The sequence below is a fragment of the Rhamphochromis longiceps genome, linkage group LG1, assembly GCF_057381845.1.
Source record: "Rhamphochromis longiceps isolate RC_006_pf linkage group LG1, R_longiceps_female_GT1.1, whole genome shotgun sequence".
Classification (NCBI taxonomy): domain Eukaryota; kingdom Metazoa; phylum Chordata; class Actinopteri; order Cichliformes; family Cichlidae; genus Rhamphochromis; species Rhamphochromis longiceps.
In genome coordinates this window covers 11,345,587-11,362,049 of record NC_140557.1, presented here as the reverse complement: position 1 = coordinate 11,362,049, position 16,463 = coordinate 11,345,587, and the positions used below count along the sequence as shown (strand labels likewise).

Below are 16,463 nucleotides of genomic sequence, written 5' to 3'. Positions count from 1 at the left end.
TTGCAGTTGCTGGAAAATATCAAAAATATAATCTTATAATAATTATTATAAGAGCTGGGGTTTTATAACTGATAACAGTATAGCACAAGTTATGTGAAATTACCATCAATGAAAGTAGGTAAAACAGAAGCTACAGTTTTATAATTTTTTGATGAATTTGACTACATGTCCACTCTTGTTTCTTTTTCTTCTCTCTCTTTGCTGTCTTCATCCTGCTTTCTCCCTTTCTCTCCCCCTCTATCCTCCTCTCTCAAGATTTAAATATTACAATGAATATAAGTTATAAACTGATCCATATCAGTCTATAGCTATGTTCAAACCAAATATAAGCTGCTGCAGGAAATAGACAGGTACAACTAATTAGTCTACTGATGACAAACCACGCTGCTGAAGCAGCAACATCATGGCATCGCAACAGGACAGAAAACCTGTTTTGATGCTGTCCTGTACTGTTGTTAACTTGAATAAGTTTGGGAATGTATTAAATAAAGGCTAAAGAGATAAAGACTCGTAGAGAAAGTTTTCACATAAGCAGACGTAAATGCTTAGCATGCACCTCGAACTCAGTCAATAAGAAACATCAGTATCACGAACAAAGTACCCGTTGCGTTCGAGTACCTCAGAAATATTGTTTTTTACTACGTCTTGCGTTGAGGTTTAGGTCCTCCCGTACAGACTACATACACCTCGGTTTTACTGGTGTCAAGCCAGCCTCCAATTCCAGCATTGCAGTCAAGCTAGCCTCCACTTTGTTTTACATTCCCTGTGTATTCTGATGGCAAAAGATGTGAAAACCTGATTTCAAAATAAAAGCTCAATTAAAGCCATCTCCTTTTGGATTTCAAAGTAAAAGCCCTCTGAATGTTTATTTTTGAACTACTGTTTTAATTAATTCAGAATGGAAAACTCACGTTTCCACAGACTAGTTGCAGTCTATATTGACAGTATACAACCCCATAATGATATCATGTCAATATTAATCATTCTTGTTTTGCCTTTCAAAATAATGGCCCTTTCAAATTGACCATATATCAGTGTGCATTTTCCATGAATTCAGAAAGCTCTAAAATGGAAAATTGCTGTTTCCACAGAATAATTACTGTCTATATTGACAGTATTCCATCCCACAGTGATACCATGTTGATCTCAAGTCATTCTGATTTTGCCTTTCAAAATAATAGCCCTTTCAAATTGTCCATACGGGAAATAATCTTTCAATGAATTCTGATTTCTCTAAAAAGATAAATTCTTGTTTCCATATCATAATTTCACTCTAGATCAAGAGTATGCAACCCCACAATGATACCATGTCAATATCAAGTCAGTCTGGTTTTGTGTTTCAAATTAATGGCTCGTTGAAATTGCCCATTTAAGACCTACCTTTCAGTGATTTCAGAATGCTCTGAAAAGGAAAATTCCTGTTTCCACAAGATAATTCAACTTTAGATCAACAGTATACAACCCCACAGTGATACCATATCAAAATCAAGTCAGTCTGATTTTGCCTTCCAAAATAAAGGCCTTTTTAAATTGCCCATATACGACCTACTCTTTTAACGATTTGAAAATGCTCTAAAAAGAAAGATTTCTGTTTCCACAGGATAATTCCACTTTAGATCAACAGTATACAACTCCACGGTTATACCATATAAATTTTGAGTCAGGCTGATTTTGCCTTTCAAAGTAATAGCACTTTCAAATTGACCACATTTGACTTACTCTTACGATTTCGAAATGCTCTAAAATGGAAGATTCCTGTTTTCACAGGGCAATTACACTTTCGATCAAAATTGTCCAACCCCGCAGTGATACCATATCTATATAATATCATTCTGATTTTGCCTTCCAAAATAAAAGCCTTATCAAATTGCCAATATCTGACTCACTTTTGTAATGATTTCAAAATGCTCTAAAAAGAAAAATTCTTGTTTCCACAGGATAATTTCACTCTGTATTGACAGTATACAACCCCACAAAAATGAAAATTGCTGTTTCCACAGGATAATTTCACTTTAGATCAACAGAATCCAACCATGCGTTGTTACCATGTCAATTTCAAGTCATTCTGATTTTGCTTTCCAAAATAAAGGCCTTTTTAAATTGCCCATATACGACCTACTCGTTTAACGATTTCAAAATGGTCTAAAATGGAAAATTCCTATTTCCACAAGATAATTTCACTTTAGAATTATTCTGAACTGTTTTTTTTTTCTTTCTGTTATCCACATATATGTTTTGATGTGCAATGGTATTAGTTTGAATGACATCTCCAAGGCCCTTTAATTTATAATTTTCTTTTTTGTTTTTTTTCTTTTTACTTTGTTTGTCAAGCATTTACCACATTTAAAACACACAAAAAAAGACAATAGTTAACTTTAAAATTAGTACAGAGGTGGAGAATAAACTCAACCGTGGTGTCGTTTGTCTTATGTAGTCAGAGAGATTATTGAATGTTTGGGTGGATGTATTTTCCTCTGTGGTAGGTTAGGATGTGCGCCCGCTACCCCAGGCTCTGTGGGGCTTGGTGGTGGTGCTAATGTAGGCCCCTATCCAGATGGGCCTTTGTGGCTTCCTGTGGTGCCTACTGGGGTCTGCGGGGGACCTGACCCCACGAGGGAGTACTTTGCCTTCACTTCCCTCTCCTCCTCATCCCCACTCCATCACATCGCCACAGATGCAGGGCTTTGGGGTACAGTTGTTTCACTGAGGTGGGGGTGAGGCATTCCTCCTGTGTCCCCTTCTGACCACCTGTACCTCAATTTTATTCCACAACCTATACATCAACATCACTTGTGCTGGGCATGCTGAATGGCGTCCAAGGGATGGTCTGTGTATTCAACCTCTCCTAAGTTGCCGGTGCCCACATCTCAATTTTAAATACATGTAGTGGATAAGGTTTCTCGGCAGGGGCCATGCTGACACCAATATTTATTATTTACTGTTACTTATACTTATCTAGGTTGTGGCTGTGGTCTCCCTACTGTGTTATATTTTTTCTTGTTTTCTTTTCTGTTTTTTTTTCCAGTAGGTAATCCAATGGAATTTACTGTCTTGTCTCACCGTCCCTCATCCCCTCTGTATTTTCCTCTCTTTTGAACGTCTCTTGTCTAAGTCTTAATCTTTCTTATCAACCAATTATGTGTGTTCCTTTGATAATAACTGCAAATTTAAATTTGCATTTCGTCAGGTTAGTTCTTTTCACTTAAATTTTTTTTTAAAATATATTGTATTAAATTATGTCGTTAAAATGAAATTTATTAAAAATGTATGCTGTTCTCTACAGAACTTGTCTATACCAGTCAAAGGGGATTCAGATAACGGACAAAAGCCACCAGAGCAGGTTCCATAAATAAAATTCTATGTGTTTGCTATTAAATATGTTGATATACCACATTTTAGTCAATCTATTACTGTTGAAATTATCCCTAAACTGAATATTGTTACGGGTAATGTCATTTTCAACAGGAAGAACTATCAGCTGCCACTTCTCTGACACCGGACATCTCCGTCTCCTGAGCAGGTCAGTCTGTCTGTACTATCATAATTTCTCTTTAACATTTACATGTAATTACACTAAAGTTACACCCCTCAACTCATGTAATAGCAACCAGAAAAACTATCAGCTGCCGCTTTCCTGACACCGGACATCTCCTTGCAGGAGGACGGACAGCTGTCTCCTGAGCAGGTCAGTCATTAAAAATGATTTCAAATAAGTTATGATTGGTGCTAGTATCATTGTTTAAATGACCACGTTATATTACATAAAAATATTTGTAAAAACACAATATACAATTAAATAAAGAATTTTTATCAAATGTTGTAACATAGAATGCAATTTCTATTTAATGACACTTCTCGACATGAATTTTTGCTATATATTCCAAAATTAAAAACACTGGCTGTTAATATACTTAAAATACACGAGTATTTCAAGTATATTTACAGATATTACAGTAGTTATGTAACATGGAACAAAACTTTTTCTCACTAAATGAATTTTTTCTCTTTTGTAGCCTAACAGCAACTCATCTGATGATGGATTCATAAGAATCAGGGTTCCACTTGAACCAACTTTTTTTTTTCTTGAAAAGAAAAGAATGGGCTAATCTAAAAAATAAGAGATCCCAAAGAAGATACAAGGGACTACAGTGGACAAATCTGATTTCAGACAGACTACGGACAGTGTTTCCATATTGTTCCTTTGCTTTCAAAGGGCACAGAGTCCAGGCTTTGGACCCTTTCTTCAGGTGTCTGGGTTACTACAGTTTCGAGGATTGTCCAGTGACTGTCAATGTCACTGTAGATAAAGAAGACGATCTAAAGGCGAAAGTAAATTTTCAAGATCTCGAGTGTGTGCACAACCACTATGAACTGAAAAGAAGACCAGTAAGAGCTCATAAGAGAGATAAAATTGCCATGAATTGGAAAAACAATTACCCAGAGCCATGTATCTGGAAAAAATGAGCAAAATGGATGATGATGTTGTGCAATCGGGGTGTAGAGATGAAGTTCCAACTCCTCAAGTGTTGAGAAACATAGCATTGGAAATCCGAAAGAAAAGTCGTCTTCATCATAATGAGATTATGAGTCTCCAGTTAATGGTGGCAAACAAGAAGAACAACCCAGAGGATGTATTGCAGAAAGTGATGTTACATCCAAAAGGTGTTTTTTTATGGTCTTCCAAGAGCATTGAAATTTTCCAGAGCCGCTGTCGGGAGGACTTAGTTTATTTGGATGCTACAGGAAGTATCATGAAAAAAAGAAAGTGTTTGCCTCCTTTCTGTATTTACGAACTTGTAGTAAGGAATCCATGGAAAACATGCTCTCCCCTACCAGTGGCTACATATTTAACATGTGACCATACCACTGCCTCGGTCACATATTTTCTGGAAGCATTTCTGACTGATGTTGCAAGGGCCTTTGGGCGCAAAGCCATGCATTCAGCTGTAATGCTTACGTGTGATGGATCTATGGTCCTAATGCAAGCTGTCTGTTTAGCTTTAGCAAAAAAAAATCTGTCGGACACAATAAATCATAATTATAACATCACTTCGGGGAAAGGAAACAAGGAAGACTTCGAGGTTCCAATTCTTCACAAATGCCTTAGTTATGTTATGAAGAATGCCAAGGAGATCTGTAAAAAGTAGTAAGTGTAGTCGTTTTAATACAGTATTCACTTGTTTGTTTGTTTGTTTTTTATTGTGACATGTGACATGGCATTTCATTTTTCACATGGCATTTCATTTTTCAATTTGGGAAAACTGTTTATTACTGTTTTGGAAACACTTAAAGATAATTTCTTCTTAAACTGCAGTGCACCAAAGAACTACCATCTTGCAATGCACACTGTTGGAGTCTTCACTACTGCAACTTCCTTAAAAGACCTCAGTGACATGGTTCAAAGTGCTGCAGTTGCTTTTGGGAGTCCTTGTAGTGGTGAGAATGTCGAAAAACATTTTCACAACCTGCAGTTATGGATGCAGAAAGCCAATGTTGATGTTGATGGTAATGCTAGAAACTCAAAAGCTGATGAGGACCTAAAGGTAAACTGAAGTCAATTTTTATTAAAGCTAAAGGCTACACTTTTGTCTCTTATACTTCTTTTTAAATACTTTGGAATAGCATAATAATCACAAGTCACAAGTAATTTGAAATGTTTTATACAGGTTTGATTCAGGTGGCGCCAGCGGGATAGCCGCATGAGTGAAGATGGTGAATGTTTGGGTTTAGTGCGAACAACTGCATCCAATTTTTGCAGTTGGTATAATGTCCATCACTGGTCACCAATTATCTCAGTTCCCATTGTTCTTCTCCAAGATGTTATCCATATTGCAGAGCCATGAGCTTCTCCAAGATCTTATCCATACTGTGTTCAAAACACAGTCTGAGTACTCACAGCCCTGCCAATCGTCTATCAAGTCGGCCAGCCTTATGGGATTTTGAACAGCTGTAGCAGCTTCTTGTTCTTCGACAAGCCAGGTTCAAGCCAGCTCCAATCAGCCCGAACTCTGTTATCGTGGTTCCTAATACATAGGTAGATGTCGTTCAATGTCCTCCATCGAGTGTCGTCAGACACACGATGCAACCGACCATCGAGTATCTGGCAGCAAACGTCTCTACAGGACAATTGGATGAAATCCATATTTCTTTAGGCTTTAGAGGACAAGACTGAGAAACTCTTTGAGGGTTAGAGTTAGACGAGACTAGACAAACACACAGAAGCAGCAGGGAAGCCAAGGAAGGGAGAGGGGGAAAGATGCGTCCGCCTCCTCTGAGAGCCAAAATAGATGAAATGTATGTCTGCAATTTAAAATGTAATCAGAGGAAGCACTGCAGCGATTTGGCTCAGTTCCTATTTACTTTGTACCATTCCTTCACTAGTGTGAGTACCTGATATGTCTATACACCTTTCTCATCACATCACTGCACTGTGGGTCATATGCAGCAACGATTGTAAATAATGCGGACATTCTCATTTGAAGGATAATCCTATTCAATAAAAGTCACTGCTTTCTAATGTATCCCGCCATCTTTACTACATATGTAACAAAAGTAAACATAAGATGTGAACTTTTAAACATGACTTGAACTTGGACTGTTCACGGTGAATTGTGGAATTGCTGTTGATGCCAAATTTTAGGAAAAATGGTTTTAGGCAAGAATATCTTTAGGCATGAAGTTTTTCTTCAGCTGACTTGTTAAAACATAAACAACTACAGGGTGCTAAAATACACTGAGTGTTTAACAACCATTTTAATTCATCTAATCCTAGTTTGTTCACTATATAAACTAAATTTCTTTATAATCAAAGCACTTATAGAGTAGGTGGCATAGATTGTGGTCATGGCATTAAACCAATTCCACCACATTAAGGGTTCAACTGTTTTACAATTGCTGCATCGCTTTGCTGTATCAGAATACCAGTAAAAACAAGAAGCTACTGATTCTTCACCTCCATGGTAATAAACTCAATTTATGGATAGTGAATGTGGCTCCAAAGCTACCACAAGACTGACCACAAATATGTGGTGTCACTCTCAGGCTGCGTGGATCAATAAAGACAAGGCTTCAAACAGCCTCAATCAATGACTGTGTGATCAGCAAATTCATCATCTCTCAGAGCTTCTTCTGCACTGTCACCAGCATCCTGCTCAGGTGAAAAACAAGCAGGAGAATCTTCTGGATTCTACATTCATCACTGATAATTTATTGGTAACCTGGGAATGTGCTCAGTCATAAATGATGTAGTAAAAAGTTGGTGTTTAGTATATGAGAAAAACCTGGAGCTCATTCATTATCAGTGTCAGTAGAAAAGATACTTACACCTAAATACTAGGGGTGCAACGATGCACAAAATTCACGGTTCGGTTCAATACTTTGGTGTCACGGTTCGATATTTTTTTGATACAAAAAAATGTTCATGCTTTTTTAATGTCATTTATTAAAATTATAAATAGATATTTTAACTCAAAAGTACAGTTTTTAAATTTAATGTTGCTGAAACATCAAAATAATACAAAAATAAATCTATCTGATCGAGGAATCACTCATCTTTGGAAAAGAGAGTTTATTACAGAGAAATGGCTCTTTCCAAAATAAAAGCTATACTACACGCTTCTTCTGGGCTATATTCTCAGCAGCATATTAAACATATCAGGTCCCCATAAGGAGAATCATGTGCTAACGGCTGTCTAAATGACTCGGGTAAAGTTTGTAGTGTTACGTCTGGTTCAGTTTGGGTAAGAAGGAAAAACAGCCGAGTCCGTGTAGGTGACAAACATAGTGATTTTATTGCACACTTCTAAGACAGAAGCATGGGAAGACAAGCGTACAGCCACAGATCTCCAAAGAGTGGACCGTTCCCCATCCTTATATAAACCCATGATGACATCACACAGTTAGACCTTACTGGAAATGATAACAGTCTCCCCATAGTCCAAAGTTCTCCTTATACAAACATCAGATGATACTTTAGAGAAATAGAAGTGTATGACATGTCATGTTGTGCAGTTCTATGAGCCTGTGTGTCCAACTAGAGAATGTCCTGACATGACCTCCCTGTGTAAATAAGGGTGAACGTGCGTGTTTACATAACTCTCTATGTGCATGTTCTGATGTAGGCCTGCAAATGAATTAGAACAAGGTCCTGCTGGACCCTCCACACAGTAAAAATCGGAGTGTTAAAATAACACTTAAAGAGTTAAATTTAACACTGGTCCCGAGTCTATTTGGTCCCATTCGGAATTGGTGTTAAATCAACTCTTTCTATAGTGTTAAAATTTTAGAGTAAAATTAACTCTAAATAGAGTAAAAATTTAACACTGAGTAACACCGCAGAGTGTTAAATGAACCTAACACTACTAGTAGTGTCATATTATTTACTCTAACATAGTGATAAATTAACTCTATTTGAGTAAAATTCCACTGATTTCTAACACTGAATTGAGTTATTTCAAGTTAACACTGGGGGTTCAAATAACTCTGATGAGAGTTGATGTTACTCTATACTGTGTTATTCATACACTTTTTCTTGTGAAAAATTAGCTCTCATAGAGTAAAATTTTAAATTAATTTTACACCAAGTAGTGTTACTAAAACTCTTCCTCTTCCAGCATGAAAACCTGGTTTCTAATAATGCTTTAAAATATAAAACAAGTAAGCAAAAACCACAACTAGATAATACGTTTAACGGCTTTATTTTGATGTCAGGCTCAAAATATTAAAACATCTCATGTAGTGTACATAAAACACTACACACACAAAAACAGTCATAAAACACTTTAAAACAATGAATTTAGTTCGGCATAAAATGACAATATGGAACCACATACAGGGAGGAATCAGAAGTGCCATACTTCATTTGAAGATCAAATGGTTTGAAGTAACACAGCTCTTTTATGTTCAACACCTTCAGCACCATATTGGGGTGCATTCTGACCTTAAATGCATGATAATGGTCATCAAAACACAGGGTTTCCATCAGTTTTCCACAGAGCAATGCAATGTCATCTTTCACAACAATACTTTTGATCTTATAAAACACTGGAATCTCAGACACTACCTCTGTACAGATGATAAAGTCAGGGCGGTACTCTGTACCATGATGTTTTATCCACTTAGCTGAAAAAACACTGGTAGACAACGCAGCTCCAAATTTTAAAGCAATTTCTGGACCTTCTTTCAGCTCTCCAAGTGTCACCATCTTTCCTGGTCCTAAAGCTAATCTTTCGAGGCTAAAAGACTCCCAATACATGGCCATACAACTTTGGTGTTTCTTGGCCAATGTCATTGTAATGTTTTTAAAGCTTTTTAATTGCTTCTTAAAGAAGTTATGTTTGGCTTCGTAACGCATGCACCACATGTGCAGAATTGGGCCAATATTTCGTATACTGCGAGGGTAATGTATCATGAAGTGATGCTTTGGTAGGAGACTGAGTGTAGGAAATAACTGCTTAAAGAGCTGATGATGATCAATAATTAAATGTTTGAGGTAGATGGTCATACCTTCTGACAGCACTGGTGAAAACACAATATTGACAATTTGTAGAAGCAGAAGTAGAAGATGCCAGTAGCTATCACCCACCTGTACCAAATCGCCAAACATCAAAGGTACATTACGCAATAAGCACCAAGATTGAATTGCATTTAGTCCTAAATCATTACTGCCATCAAACAACTTTACCCTTGGTGGGCGATTTCGCTGCTGATTGAAGCCATAGTCAAAGGCATGTATTCTACCAGCAAGTTGTTCAGCACTTAGGAAGTTCTCCTGAATGTACTGCAGCACAAGTTTCACCTCTAACTGAGCAACTCCCTCCAAAATGTCATGCATGATATCTACAGAAAAATTGTTGGCTGTGTTGAAATATTTAAGTGAATTCAAGAGACAAGTGCGTTTCACACCACATACATGAGGTAGCGTAGGATCTCTTTGTACACTTTCACAGTGCTGCTTATGCATATCAAGAGTTCTTAGTGCAACACCAGAATCATCTTCACAGAACACACTTTGAAAACAATCCTTCTCAAGCAGACAAAAACGACAACAATATCGAGCTGCAAATGACTCCACGAACCCAAACAGACTATGCAAGCCAAGATTGTCCCCAGTGACCTGGATTACAGTGCCATGAACCAAGTGTTTAAACATGGGAAGTTTCAGTCCCTCTGTCTCAAGAACTTTCAGATCATTGACAAGTGGCTCAAGGATTGAATTAAAGCCATAACGCTTTGAGTCTTGTGCATGAAAAAGAGCACACAAATGAATATTGACCAACAACGAATTAAAGATTGGAGGAAAATTCCTTAGTGTAAAGTATATTGCACCTAATTTATGTACACCCTTTTTAGAGCCCAGGGGATTTGCAGTTTCAAAGTCATCATAAAACAGTTGAATTTGTAAGGCATCTTTTTCTGCAGAAAATAGGGGACATCTTTTAACATAGGCAGCATCGATTAAGTCTGCATACACACCTTCTCTGGACATATTCCTCGACTTGAACATGTCGACAACATGGTGGTTTTGAAAGATAGTTTTCAGTGTTTCCAAAATAGGAACATATGCAAACCTATCGGTTACAATGACTTGATCAAAAGTCCCTGTGATCTTGTTTCTTCTACTGTCAAATCTTGTGCCAAGCACCATTTCAACAGGTTCAACAGTTGCCCATTTTTGTTTAAAGTGCCTATTTCGTTTAGCTTCTGAATTTAACAGTGTGAATGGGTTTTCAAAGTTTTTGAATGACTGCTCTAATTTCTTTTTACTTGAAGTGTCCTGTGAAGGTAAGCTCTGTAAAGCTGCATCTTTAGCCTGAGTATGAATCTCAAAAAACACTTCCTCCATTGAGGAGACAAAACTATTCACAGTAGATTGGCTTAATCCAGCTGCCCTGAGCTGTGCAACAGTAGAGGCACACATATCCAAAGTGCTCTTATTTGAACTTTTCAACATTTCAGATGTTGTGGGTGTTTCTTCTACATTAGTTGACACCACCTGCCCTGTAGTGATAACTTCTTTAATTGCCACATCAGGCTGTAAATTAACATCAGTGTCAGCCTGTTGGTCGAAATAGTTAAGGTGTTTGGTATTTAAATGTTTTCTAAAACCTGAAAAAGTGCCAAACACACAGCCACAGTCACGCTGGGCACATTTAAGGCGAAGATTTCTTCCGGGTAAGTAACCATGGACTAACCGTAAATGCCTAACAAGCATGTTTGAACCAGTAAACTCAGCCTGACAGACAAAACACTTCATGATGGAGAATTAACCTTCAAGCCCTAACGAAGCAACCTTGTCCTTATTTCAGCAACTCTGGGACTTTCTTTGATTTTGCCAACATCTATATTGTACACAGTGGTTTGGATGAATGTGTACATGTTGTGAAGCATGGTGTTGTAAGATGTGCCAAACACAAAATGTGCTTTAAACAGTTCATCAAAAGCACCAAGTGAAGAGGTAGACTTGCATGGTATGGCATTCTTGTCAAGAATAATGAAGAACTGGTGGATGTCATGCTTTTTCACCCCAACAGCCAGGAGGTAGGGTTGAGTGCTGGTAGTGATGGCATCAAGGTGCTCTTGGATATTTGTTCCAGTCTGAAAAGACAAATACAGACAGGCAATAAGAATCAAGTGTTTCTTAAACTGGTAATTCATACCATAAAAATAGAAAAGAAACAAACCTTCTTGAAGACCACAAGATGCCTTTCTGCTTGAGAAGCTGACACCTTTCCTGGTCTCTTCCGACCCTGACCAGATGGTGGAATCAAATGTAATAGCAATAGAATCGCTGAGAGGTCACTGTCCCAGCCTGAAAAAAAAAAAAAAGGTTTTATAATAAAGTTGAATCATCCTCATCAATAACAAATTTCAATGCATCTGCATTGACAAAATGTTTGAGTAGACCCAAAATACAAAAGGACAGCTGTTCTGTGACAAACATTATATATCCTGTGAATGTTCTAATTAAAGAAATAACAGCTCACCAATGTCAGCATTAACTTCAGTGGCATCCTCAGGAGAGTCAGCTGCCAGCAAGAGTTCTTCCAGGTCACTGGTAGAAGGAAGCTTTCTGCCTTGTTGGATAATCTTTCTTTTGAATGTTGTTGGCCACCTCTCCAGCAACCTGCCTGATACATCCTCACCAAACATCAGTACAAAATCCTGTTCGATCTGTAACAGGGATAGAGAACAGAGAATTATATCTGCTATCTGCAAAAAATAAAATGTGTTTACATTGTCAACGTAATGAAAAATATTCACCAAGCCTTTGATATCTTTGAAACGTGGAAACACAGACAGTATGTTGCTTGACAGCAGGGGGTCAAGGACCATGTTGTGTCGATAAACAAATGTCAACTTCATCTTCTTCTTGACTGTGTCTTCATCAGCTGAATGTTTCATCAGAGAGATTGCTTCCTTGCACTCATCCTCACTCAGCACGTTCTCTGTAACAAACTGCAACTCTCGTCTGACAGTTGGTCCACCACACTGGTCTTCACCCGATGATCCATCTCCTGGTGCTAGACAATATGAAATACAACTTTATCAAAACTAATAATAACATTTGATAACCATTATTAATACAGAACCACAATTTGGAACTGTATTATACGTTTCCACTGAATTATAAGTGTTACCTCCAGATGTTAATCGCCTCTCTTTAGCAGTGCATCTCTGTATGGTTTTAATCCTCCAGGCCAAGTACCCAGTGCCACTCTCGCCATCATAATAATGTTCCTTGGAGAGTGACATATACAGACATTTTGTTTATTAATTTATCAGTAAGTTATGTGACCATGAACAGTTGATAAGGACATACATTTTGGCAGGATTTAAAATTTTGATTTTAGTTGTATCAGTTATTGCTGTTAGCTACTTACATAGCCATTTTTTGAGTACGGGTCACTGAGGTAAGGGAAAAAGGTTACAATTCCTCTGGCATACATTTCTTTTACCTGCCGTGGTGGTGATGTACTGCAAGATCAAAAGGAAAAGAACTAGTCAGCTTCGCTGGAATTAATAGAGATTTAAAATAATTTGAAAATGATAGTAAAAATCACAGGGCCAGAAATAAATTACCCATTTTTTTCTGTCATGTCAGCTACCAGTATGTTGACCATTTTTCTTCTGGTTTCATCCACCAGGGACTTGGTCCAATTGTACTCATTTATTATACGTTCTCCACCAGGTTTGCTTGTGAGAATGGATTCCACCAACTGGAAAACACAATAAAAACATTCTACATGTTGATATAACCACTACAGTTCAGAACACTTAAACTACAAACAAAAAAGACACTATTAGAAGAATGTGGAAATCTGTTAACTCTTACTTGCTTAGCTTCTGCATCCAGCTTCTGACGTTTCCTCAAAGGGCTGTCTGAAAGGATGACCGTATCCTGTGAATCTGATGAATGTGGCGATGATAACTGGAACTGCTCAGGAGACACTTCTGCAACAGATGTTTCCAGACCTTAAAAATAGGAGCAAAACAAATCAGTTTACATGGTCCCTCCATAGACTCATTTTATACACTCTTTGATTAAACAATGTAATAATGACACCAAAAAAAAAAAAAAAAGACATCCAATGAAACACAAATCACTCAAACAAACCTGTTTCATATTTGATGGTTAGTACCCCGGTTGAGGGATCTGTTACTATATCCTCAAAAACATCCTCATCCAACTCAGTCCCTGAACTATCAAAAACTTTCACTCCTTCTGTTACGGCTGGCGCACCAAACTTTGCAAATGCTGGAAACAAGCACACAAGTTTGTGTAAACAAAAAGACATGACATTTAATGTTTTGTAGCTTAAAATGAAGATCATTTCAAGATACTCTTTCAAAAATGAGTCAGATAAACAAAGCCTAAATTATTAAGCGCCTCTAACATGCTTGATAAGTGGTAGATTAAAAGGAGTGACACTCACATTATGCAGTTTTCCCCCCCACTAAATATACATTCATAACTAAGATGCTTCCAAAACACAGATCATTTTCAATTAATCATAAAATGCAGTTTGAAGAGACTAAATAACAAAAAGAACTTAAAGCCTCTTGTACACCTTTTTAATACAATGTTGGTTTCTTACCGGCAATCAAAAACTCCTTAAGGCTTGGCTCAGATACTCTAACAAATTTCTGCACACCTCCAAGTTTTGCTTTAAGCAGCATGCTTCCTGTAGACAGTAATTTCTTATAGTCAGTGCTCTTCATTGAACTACAGTAAACAGAAAATGTGAATATTAAAACAGTCCCATAAACAGCCTTGCAATGTGATTTCTTACACTGTATGTTACTTTTATGTCAGTGTAACAAGGTGTCAAGATATAATCCTCAATACAAAACTAAAATAATAACTACTACTTTTTACCATTTGTCTGACCTAACTTAGCACTAGCATTTTGTTCATCTTTAGTTTAACATACTGAACAGTCTGGTAACCAAAATGGAAAAAGCAGCAGGGTAACTTTTGTCAATACCATCAACTCACAATAAATACAAACGCTGTCATCTTAAATTCAAACTACTAAAAAAATGCATTAAAAACTGAATCCTGGACATTTTGGATATTTTATCAAGCTTATAACACCTGCTGGTTGTAATCCTGTAACTGTAAAATCGCTGAAGACAGCCGAGTTAAAATAAGACAATAACCTTACTAAAAACGACCTCTATATCTGGTACCTAGGTATCAAAAAAAAAGAAAAAAAGAAAGATGTAACATTTAGTGTACAATTTTAATTAGTTAATGCTTGAGTTAGGTAATTTAAAATTTAACGCTAACTAGCGAATTGCCCGCGCACTGAGGTTAGCCAAAATGCTAGTTAGCTAGCTAATGTTAATATATAGATCCCAACACATGGAGGGTTTCATTTAATGGAATTTCGAACATGCTAGAACACAACACAATCACCACTACACACTGAAATAAATTTTGATAACAAGCCTTACAGTCCAACACTGATATCAGTCAACTTTTTTAGCTAATTAACAACCTTACATTAGCATACAGATAGTGTCACATTTGCTTCTGGTACAAAATGAAATATATAATAAACATGGACAAAAGGAATGTAACCTTATTTTAACGTGCTACCTGTGCTTAAAATGTCGAATTGTTGGTTTAATAAGTAAATATGAACAACTTACCCTGCAACTGATGTGAAGAAAATGGCGTAGTGAAAAATCCTCTTGGTTTGAAAACCAGTCTGTGGTGGGAGGAGCTTTCTAGAGTAACGTTGACACTGTCTCTTTTAACTCCAGGAATCATCACCCACACTGGGGGGCGTTTTGCTCCAGCTGTTGTTATAATGACTCTATTAGAGTAAATACACTTTAACACTGCTGATTTAACACTGGGAAATTTACTGTGCAGTTATGGACGGTGAATACAATGCTGTGGGTACCATTTGAGACTTGATTACAATGATGATAACATGCATACATTAATCTTTACTCAGATTACCATAGATATAAAACAAAGATTATACTGTCATCAGATTCCACAATGGTAAATGATTAATGATTGATACTTCTAATTATAACTGTGATCATAAGAATACAAAATAAAATATCTCCTGGTCACAGTAGCATGCGTGCTTGTTGTTTTTGTCTGCTTCCACTTGTCTTTGCACTAGGATGATGTCAGCGTGAATGTGCAGTCATATTCGTTGTGTTCCCACTAGTGCTGTCAGCGTTAATCTGAAATGAGGTTAATGCCGCAACACAGCAAATCTCCGTTAACGAGCTACCGGCGGATTGCCCCATGCGTGGGGCTGGACGGTGTCAACACGTTAACGAGCTAACTGCACTAACGCACTAGTTCCCACCCATGTAATTGAGCATTGCGTGGCACATCCGACATACTGTTTTACTTTTGTCCATGACGCGCTTACCTTCAGGGTCATACTTCACATGAAGACTAAAATAGTTCCAAAGGCCAGATCTGAATGAGGGTGGGGGAGGTTCAATTTGCCATGTTGCAACGAGTTTAGCTTCTGTCTTGCTAGCTTGCGCTGCGCTCAGTGGATCTGCGCTCAACAGTGCAGCCTAGGCGGAGTAGTCGAACGCAGATCCACTGAGCTCTCAACACAGACAGCATCGTCAGAAGAAAAGTTGATAAAATAAATTTAAAATTTTGTATTGTTCGATACATATGCGTACCGAACCGAAAGCACTGTATCGAACGGTTCAATATCGATATGAGTATCGTTGCACCCCTACTAAATACTGTGTAAAAAATATTTCATGTTACTCAAATCAATGCTAGTTTCTGCTTGTTCAATGCAATGGGAAGTATCTCAAAACACTAGTGATGGGTCGTTCGCGAACGAAATGGCTCTTAGAGCCGGGTCTTTGAAGTGAACGACGTGAGCCTCACCCTCTCTCTCGCCCTTTTTTCCACTAAACTCCGCACGCGCGGCCTGTACTTTTCGCTGGGCAGAGGGGGGAGGGGC

The 16,463-nt window shown here is 37.6% G+C and overlaps 2 protein-coding genes across 2 annotated transcripts; one reads left to right on the top strand and one right to left on the bottom strand.

The window, feature by feature from the left end:
* The first annotated feature begins 1,410 nt into the window (after positions 1-1,410).
* On the top strand, positions 1,411-6,521 carry LOC146678309 (uncharacterized). Its single transcript, XM_085381449.1, has 4 exons — positions 1,411-3,340; positions 3,466-3,520; positions 3,605-3,685; positions 4,014-6,521. Exon 4 carries the CDS (start codon positions 4,446-4,448, stop codon positions 5,145-5,147), a length of 702 nt encoding a protein of 233 aa, XP_085237575.1. The 5' UTR covers positions 1,411-3,340; positions 3,466-3,520; positions 3,605-3,685; positions 4,014-4,445; the 3' UTR covers positions 5,148-6,521.
* Positions 6,522-11,277: 4,756 nt separating this feature from the next.
* On the bottom strand, positions 11,278-15,349 carry LOC146678308 (uncharacterized). The gene is made up of 11 exons (XM_085381241.1): positions 15,157-15,349; positions 14,097-14,183; positions 13,616-13,756; positions 13,334-13,473; positions 13,081-13,217; positions 12,882-12,975; positions 12,639-12,738; positions 12,262-12,521; positions 11,985-12,171; positions 11,682-11,809; positions 11,278-11,595 (listed from the first exon to the last, which is right to left on the bottom strand). The coding sequence occupies exons 1-11, from the start codon at positions 15,275-15,277 to the stop codon at positions 11,278-11,280; spliced, it is 1,713 nt and encodes a 570-aa protein (XP_085237367.1). The 5' UTR covers positions 15,278-15,349.
* Between the last annotated feature and the right edge of the window lie 1,114 nt (positions 15,350-16,463).

What these genes read in the sequence shown, in the direction of transcription:
- LOC146678309 (XM_085381449.1), top strand. Translation starts at nt 4,446, where the DNA reads ATGTATCTGGAAAAAATGAGCAAAATGGATGATGATGTTGTGCAATCG.
- LOC146678308 (XM_085381241.1), bottom strand. Translation starts at nt 15,277, where the DNA reads ATGATTCCTGGAGTTAAAAGAGACAGTGTCAACGTTACTCTAGAAAGC. An exon ending in AACCATCAAATATGAAACAG is followed by an intron (nt 13,474 to 13,615) that starts GTTTGTTTGAGT and finishes CCTATTTTTAAG; the next exon opens with GTCTGGAAACATCTGTTGCA. An exon ending in CGTACTCAAAAAATGGCTAT is followed by an intron (nt 12,739 to 12,881) that starts GTAAGTAGCTAA and finishes TCACTCTCCAAG; the next exon opens with GAACATTATTATGATGGCGA.